The sequence below is a fragment of the Schistocerca nitens genome, chromosome 4 (genome assembly GCF_023898315.1).
Source record: "Schistocerca nitens isolate TAMUIC-IGC-003100 chromosome 4, iqSchNite1.1, whole genome shotgun sequence".
Lineage (NCBI taxonomy): Eukaryota > Metazoa > Arthropoda > Insecta > Orthoptera > Acrididae > Schistocerca > Schistocerca nitens.
Window position 1 is genome coordinate 152,135,677 of NC_064617.1, and position 9,735 is coordinate 152,145,411.

General features: G+C 41.2%; 1 protein-coding gene across 1 annotated transcript; it reads left to right on the plus strand.

Moving 5' to 3' along the window:
• The first annotated feature begins 329 nt into the window (after window positions 1–329).
• LOC126251514 (ADP-ribosylation factor-like protein 4C) lies at window positions 330–6,590 on the plus strand. Its single transcript, XM_049951992.1, has 2 exons — window positions 330–511; window positions 2,576–6,590. The coding sequence occupies exon 2, from the start codon at window positions 3,231–3,233 to the stop codon at window positions 3,837–3,839; it is 609 nt and encodes a 202-aa protein (XP_049807949.1). The 5' UTR covers window positions 330–511; window positions 2,576–3,230; the 3' UTR covers window positions 3,840–6,590.
• The last annotated feature ends 3,145 nt before the right edge of the window (window positions 6,591–9,735 follow it).

Sequence of the window (9,735 nt, forward strand, 5' to 3'; positions counted from 1 at the left end):
TAACTGTTCCATCTCATTGTTAGTATTACGAGACGAAGTACCGGCGGAATGAATGGGTGTGTGGTACCACGCAATTTATCACTCGGGATCAGCAAGAAAAAGGCTGTCCTGCCTTGGAGTTCAGGTCAGGAGCGGATTTGGTACCTCTGCCCGACCCATGACCGTTGCGCATCGAAGCGGCAGTAACACAAGGCTCTTTGGGCGCGCTTTCTCCCCACCACGGCGGCAGCCCTAGCGTCAGCAGCGCCAAGCTGGAGCGGGCAGCTGCTGCCGACGCCAGCGCTCCTAGCGGCGCCCGACGGACTCTCCGCCGCACTCGATGTTTATCGCCACAACGTAAAGAGCTCAGTCGGTGAGCAGTGTGTGTGGTGGACGGACGTAGAGAGGTTGAAGTTTGGCAGTGCTTGCGAGATCTGTGTAGCGACAGAGTTCCTCGGCGAGCTGTCGTGTGTTGGTAGCAGTCTTCTGGCTGGAGAAGAGGCTTTTCCGACGCAGGTCTGTCAGCACACAGGTTAGTACGGCGCCTCGGTTGTTGAAGCGATCGAAACTTTTTATTCCGATTTCCTCTGTTGATACATTCCAGCTGATTATTCGCCAAACCCTGTGTACAGATTCCACCTGCAACCGTTCGTGCATTCGATTAGTTCCCAAAGTTTCTGCGTTTGAGGTAGTTTGTGACCCTCAGAGCAGCAACACACATCTTAGTTACTAAACGTAAGGGGGAAGTGACCCTATGCTTAATCAAATCGCGTTAGATAGGGAGACGGCAGCGATTGATTTACGTGCGTTTGCAGCAATTCCGATACAGTAGCGAGTGCGCATGTGCCACTTCGCAACGGCTGGTTCACCTGTTCTCTGCGCGCTCCATTTGAACTTTGTTTCGTGTTCTTGGCCTTAGCTCATGGTCGCGCACTGTGAAAATAACACTGCTGAACGTTGCTACTGCTGTCCCGTTAAATCAGCACGCACGCATTATAAATATTTAAGTGGATTGTTACAGCATGGTTCGTAGGAAACTGTCCGGGAATGTTTGCATGGTAGATGAAATTTTAACCGCTGAAAATGTTTTGTAAACATGAAGGTGAGTAATTGACATCCGAAAAATTTTCTCTGAAATAATGTTTCATAAATTAGTTTGCGTTGTGTGACAATCTGTATACATCCTTTAATTGGCGTCTTTGGAATGAAGCTGAGATTAGTGAAAAGCAATACTAGTGTTTTGTATCGATGGCATAAATGCTTATTAGTCGTGGCCTCATAATGCTGAAATGATAGACGTCAAACATCTGACGTATTAGAGGCAAACAGATCCGTAAACATTGCGCCTTTCCGTGTTGCAGCAAGTGTTTGTGTTATCTATACGTGGTGTAGCCTCCAAACATATCAGGGTATTTGAGGTGAGAAGAAGTCTAATTGTGGTCATTTTCGATGTGTTGTATAAAAGAATTTTCTGTTCCACATCAAAAGCTACTGCTTGAAACTAAAATTACGCCTTATATCATAATTCAGAGTTATGCCAAAGTTAAACTCGGGCTTTGAAAACCAGCGTAGGTAATAAAGAAGAAAACTGAAATGTAAGAGCAGAATACAGGGAGATCCACTAGAAAAAGGACGTAGTAAGCGGAGATTTATATTGACTATAACTAATAACTCCATTGTGTTCAGTAGTTGAGACGTGGCGTAATTTTACAGCCAAAGAATATAAATATGTTCATTGCTACAATGTGTATTACTTTGTGATTTTTAATTATATTTTCGCGGTACATTATCATTCAAACGTAGTTTACACGACTTTCCCGTGTAAAGTATGCCAGATAATGAAGTTACGTCAAAAGTAGTCACATGGCAAGTTTGTCACAACTGTTGCTGGTGTACAGAGAAACTTGTCGGGAAAAGTTGTGTACTAGACCCCATCTTGCGTTTTTCGTATTTATGTGAAATATATCTATTTTTTACTGAAGTACATGCCACAAAATATCCAGTGTAACGTTTATGAATTTAGCTTGCAGTCTTTTTTTTCTATGAAGAAAAAAAAATTCACGGACGTAAACATAAGTCTAAGCTACACGCTAGTCTGTTGCTGTATCATTTATTTGGCATTAAAATTCTGTGGTTTCGCACTTCCACCATAAGATGTGTACGGTGGAGATAAATCTCTGAGAAGAGATTTTACACTCTAACGAGCTTCTTCATAGGCTAAAATCTATTCTGCAGAGCACGCACTGACACTTCTAACGTACAGTGGGAAGCTAGAATACGAATGTTCAGTATTACGTTCATTAAGTAAAATTTATAGCATTAAGATATATGGTCCTGCTACGTACTTGTTTATCTTTCGAAGTCAATGTTTATACGTATTCTGCGTATCACCATTATCCTTCTGTGTGTGTTTAAACGTCTTGCTTTTAGCGGTGTTGCTACTGTATGGTACATAATTCAGAATAATTGGAAATATGTATTTTAGTACAGCCAACAGCTGGTTTACTTCGTTGCTTAAGCAGCGTTCTGCTGATGTAATTAGACGAAACGTGTGTCGCAGACGTGTGCGGCGCTACATTTGTTGATGTTGTTACAGGTGGCAGGCGCACCAGCTGGGAGGAGGGGGCGGAGAAAGGTAGCAGAGAGCTGATCGCAGGAGCCTGGTTTTAAGACAGCGGGAACCGGTTTGGCGGCTGCCCAATCATCGCGCGCTGCACTCGAAGCACAACCGGCCGCCGCGACAGATGACTTATAACGGCGAAGGATGCACCAGCGGCGACTCCGCAAGTGGGTCAGTTAGCAGAAGCGAATAGCCGTGAGGAGAGGCGGGATAAAGTGGACCTGTCCCGGTTAGTGGAATAGCTGCGCGCGCGCCGGCGGCGAACAGCGAAGCAAAGGCGGTCGCGGAGAGAGCCTTAGAGGCGCGCCGCTAGTTGCCCATTCGCCGAGGTCGGCGGCTGCTTGTTATTGTGTCGTGTTAAGTGCGTGGCAGCGCCGGCGGGAGGTGCCAAGTGTTTACCTTCGCCGGCCACGTAACTCTCTGCGTAGTTGGCAGAAGCTGTGTCGGAGTGGACAGCGGTGTTTCTGTCGAGTGTGTTCCGGAGGAGCTGACAATGTGATGCGGTGAACGGGCGTCCGCGCAAAGTGTTCGTGGTTATGTCGCCGGGCGTGCAGAGATAAGTGCCATGTGCGGCGGTGCTGCCGGATAACTTCCGTGGTGCGTATCGCCAGCGCAGGCGGTGTCAAGGAATATGGGGGCCAACATGGGCAAGAACTCATCACTTTTGGACGCCCTGCCCTCGACGCAGGGCACGTTGCACGTCGTAATGCTGGGACTGGACAGCGCGGGCAAGACGACGGCGTTGTACCGACTGAAGTTCGACCAGTACCTGAACACGGTGCCGACGATCGGCTTCAACTGCGAGAAGGTGAAGGGCACGACGGGCCGCGCCAAGGGCGTCAGCTTCCTCGTGTGGGACGTGGGCGGCCAGGAGAAGCTGCGCCCGCTCTGGCGCAGCTACACGCGCTGCACCGACGGCATCGTCTTCGTGCTCGACTCGGTCGACGTCGAGCGCCTCGAGGAGGCAAAGATGGAGCTGGCGCGCACGGCCAAGGCGCCCGATAACGCCGGCGTGCCCGTGCTAGTGCTGGCCAACAAGCAGGACCTGCCGGGCGCGCGAGAACCGCGCGAGATCGAGAAGCTGCTCGGCCTGCACGAGCTCGCCGCCTCCACGTCGTGGCACGTGCAGCCCGCGTGCGCCATCACCGGCGAGGGCCTGCACGAGGGCATGGAGGCGCTCTACGAGATGATCCTCAAGCGCCGCAAGCTCGCCAAGCAGGCCAAGACGCGCAAGAGATAGGAAGACTGCCGTGTCGTCGTCCCCCCCCCCCCCCCCCCCCCCGTGCCTGTTTGCTAGCGTTATTACCGTTCTCCCTCTGTCCTTCGCACTTGTTATCCCGTTCCTCCTTCGTGAGACGCTTAGTAAACGGTTGCCACCCCCACGCTGAAAGGTGCGCGTAATTCATTGTATAGTCGACAATGGTCACAAGTCCCATACTTAAACTGTCATGTGTAGTCCATCTCATATGCACGCATTGATAATACTTCTTGCGAGAATTTGAGCCACTTGCTTGTACTGCCCCAACACACTGTTTTACAACTCCCAAACAAGTTGATAAATCAAAAATACACTAATAAGCATGTGCCTGAACTGAATGTGCTTCAATCTATTTATTGGTCTCAAATTTCTGCCTCGGTTTCTTTTTTCTGCCTTGAGTGTGCTGTTTATCAGCATTACACTTGGGCCTAAACAAAACGGCTCATATGTTACTAGGAAAACAGCTGCAATTTATTCATATGTTGTGTTTATTACATCAGTGCAACAAATTGATCTGTTCTCTGTAAATTTGCAAATGAAACATTGAGGTTAGTTTCAGTGCAGTAATTGCCACAGAATGTTTTGACTTTCAATGAATGTATGCCTCTATATAATTTCATTGTAGAGGCACTTATAACTGGAATCTCTTAGCACAGACTGATTCAGTCTCAACATTTTGTGCTGCTTCATTTCTGGAACTGATTCATAGTTCAGTACCAAACAGCTTACTCAAACTTACCCCATATGTCAGTGTGAAGTGGCTAAGAACTTTTGTCCAGTTTGTGTTTAAATAAAATGGTGACAGTTGCTTATTGCTATGCATCATTTTGTGTTTGTGTGGAAGTGTTATTTGCAGGTAGAGGGCTGTAGTACAGATGAGTCACTTGACAGTTAAAACCTATCTAGTGTCACTGGTAAATAAGGAAAATGCAGAATGTAGTGTTATGTAAATACAAAAGTGCTGAGAAGGGAGTTAATGTGTTCTTGCAAATAGTTCAGCTCATCTTTCAATGTTGGGAGCAACATGAAATATTTTAAGTGTGGCAGTGGCTCAAAAAAGTTATCAGGATATCTTAGTCAGTACCCTTGTACATAGTCTGTAAATTCAGTGGGAGTGGCAGCCAAATTGTGAGAAAAGTACTGAAATTTGTATTTATGGTATGCATGTTGCATAGTGGAAAACAAGTTTTCATTATCAGCTCACTGCTTGGCAGTACAAAATGAGCAATAGAGCTATACATATAAATAGATAATTATTGATAATATACTGTGTTAAATGAGTACATAATTTGTTCCTATTTTCTGGAATTTGTTGCTTACCAACAGGAGGCAACTGGGTCCTCTGTTATTAGGGTTGCCAAGTTTTCATTTGCCAATTAATTTTTCCCAAGTAGAATATGGTCTATAAATTGGTGCTCCACAATTGATTTCAAAATTACCTGTTTTCAGGAGATACTTCTAGAGATACAAAATTTGATACTTAAAATGCAGTTGAAATGTGGCTGAAAAAGAGGTGACAATAGATAAGCACAAATGAAATTTAATTTAAATAAAAGAATGTTTAGTCATGCAGCAAAATTTACATTGTGCCTTTAGGGAGAGATCTATTCTCAGAAGTAACAAATTTTATATTTCAGCTAATCAAAATACAAACGTCATTATTGTAGAAATTTTGAGCTGCTTTAGAAATAATTCATACTAAACTCTCTCAATTCTTATGGCAACTCTGTTGTAAAAGACTTAACTTTTAAATGTAACTTCTGATTATAATTTTTGAACTGGTTTCCCGTGTCTGTAAATGATGAATGTTTTGTGTTTCAGTACAGAAATACTCAAATATGTTGAGAGTATGTTGTTGTGTACATCGGTGTTATATTATTATTGAATGAATGTGTGTGGATGGTGTTAATGATTATTCACATAGCTACTGAAACCAAAGGTGCTTTCATTCAAACTATACTTTTGTGTAAATGCAAGACATTGTTCACACGTTTGCTTAAGTACACACAAAATTTTATAAACCTGTCTGTTTTGCTTACCACTCAGGTATTAAAAATCAACATTACACAATCCTGAAATTGTTCAATATTTCTCATTGGGTGCATTTTATATGGACTGTTTTTGTTGTATAAATCTTCAGAAGGCATCAATGAGTGCCTGTGTTTGGAAAGTGTCTAAGTTTATACATGGTGAAATGTCATGAAAAGGAAAATTGTACATAAGCATAAGCACACTGCTTTAAATTGTATATGCTTATGTACAGTTTAGATGGATCACATTCTCTGAAAAAATGAGTTTTCCGTGAAGAGTGGGAATCTCAAATATAAGAATTTCTTTTGTATATTTGCAATACTTGTGCAACATAAAATAGGCATCAGATGTACTGGGCCAAATGCTTGGTAGTGTGTACATATCAAAACTTCAGAACTGTACAGTTTTTGCATTACTTAATTTACAGAAGTTTCAACTTTCCAATGATGTGATTCATTTAAATAGTTTTTTCCTTGTGATTTGCTCACAATTATGCAAAGAAAAGAACTGCATTCTAAAAGGATCAGCTTTTATAATGGAAGCAAAATGTTTTGTAAAAAGGTGATTTTTTATTTACTAAAAAGCCAAAGAAATATATTTATAATTTTGCTGTAAAATGGTGCGTGATGATGAATGTGCAATTTTTTAAACTGTAAAGTCATAGACTTAGCTTGTTTAATTAAATGTTATATTTTTCCTGAATGTTTTGTTTCTTTCTCCTACTAACTGGTAAAATTAAAATAGATTATTTTTGTGATTGAAGATTGCTGATTGGTAGTTAGAGGCACAGAATTGTTAACATGTGAAACATTTCGCCTTAAGTTAGGTTTTTGTTGCCTCTGAAATGTGAGAAATGCTGAAATCAGTCATGTCAGGTTGTGGGGTAATCTCCTTAGTGATGTCTTGCTTTGCAGAAATGAGAGTTCTGAAGCTGCAGTGTGTTTAATGAATGCTGGTTGTAATACAAAAAATATTTCATGCACCGAAATATTTTACATGATGTTGTGAACACTGACTTCATGTGCAAGTCAAAAGTTCTGACCGTATACTGTGTGTGGTGGTGGTCTTCCATGTGATACATTGGTCTTACTTGGAAAGTATGTGCACTGCATAAACTCTTGTGAGCCTGTAGTTAGAAAATGCCTTTCAACCAAAAAACCATTAAAACAGTTAACACCATTAGCTGTTCCTACTGTGTATCTGTGACAGCATAAAATAAATATGAAGCTGTTTCAGGTTGTATGAAGTAATTTACTGCAGAATTATTATTCCAGAGGACCACTGTAATGCTGATAGAAACAAGTAATTGCATTAAATTTCAGTCCATTGAAATTTGATACTACTAAACTGCTAGCCTGGAATGAACTGGGGATATTCACAATTAGATTGGGGTAGCTGGTGCATATAATTTGTAAACAGTTACTACAAAATAACTTCTTGCTTCTAATAGAGAAAAGCCAGTTTGGTTTCCTCTTGTGGTTCACTTTTAAATAAATGTTAAGTGGGCATTCATACTTACAAATTGGCGGGCAATGCAATTTGAAAATGTCAAATGGCACTGAGTGGAAAAATAAGTTTCACTGGTTTTCCTCAGTGGTTATGGTTTAAATCAAGAAATACAGCATAGTTTCCTCATGCCATTGGTCTCGAAGTACTGTCACATTCAAATTGCAGTCGATATTTTCAATGATGTACTAATAGATTCAAATGTTATGCTTAAAGATGGCAGAAAGTAATGCATATTACTTTGAATAAAAGACAGAAAAATGGCTGGTTGGTATTTCTCTAGCTGGTGCATTTTTTACACACATTCAAACAATTGCAAGAAATGTTATTTAATTGATTTACTATGAATCCAAACAAGATTAGAAATGGATAGAACAAAATTACTGCAAGCAATGCCAACACATTTTCTGTAATGTGATACCAAGGAGTGGGGACGTAGGTGGTACTTCATACACACCACAAAAATTAAACACAAATTTCATTAACTTCTATTAACAACATACCTTCTGTGTAGGTGCTGACCTAGTGTGTCCAGAGCCTGAAGATATGTTAGCACTATCTTAACTGCATCACTGCATATTTTTTTTTGTAATGTGTAAACCAAGAGGAAAGGTACTTTATGACCAGCACAACATTAAAAAGTACAAATTTTTATTCACAAAATTTTTTTAAAAAGGGTCATAAACCTGAAAATGAGTGACATTTGTTGTGAAGTCACATTTGCTGCCAAGATTTAAATTTTTTAGTTTTACTGAAAAATTTTAAACAAATATCCAAACTTGTATAGGAAATCAATAATAGTATTTTATTTCGAAATATTGCGAGTGTTAATGGTACACCACCAGCCATACGTTGTTGTATTGGAAGGTTTATCATGTTCATCATTAATTTCCGATTTCTCGAGTGGCTCTTTTTAGCTCATCCCTAATGAGATGTCGCTGCCAACTTCAGTTCCTGATAAAAATCAACTTTATATCATGTGGTTTCTAGTTAACGCAAACATTTTCAGCGTTTTGTATATTAGCTTCGCCGGTAATTTTATTAAGCACCACCTCATTTGGCATCATGAGCGACATGCCAAGACAATTTATCGCCGACCACCTATTCTGTCTTTTCGAAAGTATACTTACATGTTCTCTCTCTCTCTCTGCCCGCCTGTGTGTGTGTGTGTGTGTGTGTTTTATTGAGCTATTTATTTTCATTGTACGATGATAAAACCCTGTATCACTGTAAGGCGATCCCTGGACAAATAAATAAAAAGCTTAGCTCTTACCACGATTCCAACTTTGGACCTTTCAGTCAGAAGCCAGCAACGCTAATCCATTTTCTTTTCTTTCCCCTTTTTACTTTTTATTCTTCAGTAGTTATGTACGGAAGTCGCATGACATTTCAAATTCCATCCATGAAAACTTACAAACAGTAGCCAGTCCCCTGACCGAACACGAAATGCTGGCTTCGGATGTCTCCATATAGCGTGGAGACGATGTCATCTATTTCTTCCGATTCAGCAAAATCCCGAAATACATTTTCAAGTTCTCCTTCCGCACTACTACCACGCGCCAAGTGTGTTCGCACTCTAAAGATACTAGCCATCATCCTCTTATTCTTTTCCACGTCTTAATCGCTGTTCTGATACGCTTACCAAGTGATCGTCAGTTAATTTTCTTTTCTCTTATTCATTTTTTGCTATTTATAGGTCCCGGTATTGATTACCTAGCACGTATCACAAACAAGTTCGGAAGATGTAACAAAACTAGAAGTAGATTGTTTCTTGAAGATTTGTTAGTTGCTTGAAAAAACAAAATTGCAAAGTTTACACTGACAAATAAGTGAACATAGCTTCTACAAAATAAATGAGAAGGAACGCATTAGGTGTTTTCCAGTATACAAACTCAACGCGCATTTCAAAGACAACAAAATTAATATTATTCTAAGAATATTTTTAAAAAATCCATTGTATCCGGTAGGAAAGACCAACGCTTTGATAAGCAGACCAATGCTTTGATAAGCATTCTCTCCTGAAATAGCAGGCCTGGATGGCCGAGCGGTTCTAGGCGCTACAGTCTGGAACCGCACGACCGCTACGGTCGCAGGTTCGAATCCTGCCTCTGGCATGGATGTCTGTGATGTCCTTAGGTTAGTTAGGTTTAAGTAGTTCTAAGTTCTAGGGGACTGACGACCTCAGAAGTTAAGTCCCATAGTGCTCAGAGCCATTTGAACTATTTTTTTCCCCTGAAATAGTCAACTACAAGCGATGCATTGACGAAGTTTAAGACATTTGTTAGCTTATACAATCGTAATTTAGAGCAAACACAATACGAACACTACGATTACCACAGCA

What these genes read in the sequence shown, in the direction of transcription:
- LOC126251514 (XM_049951992.1), top strand. Translation starts at nt 3,231, where the DNA reads ATGGGGGCCAACATGGGCAAGAACTCATCACTTTTGGACGCCCTGCCC.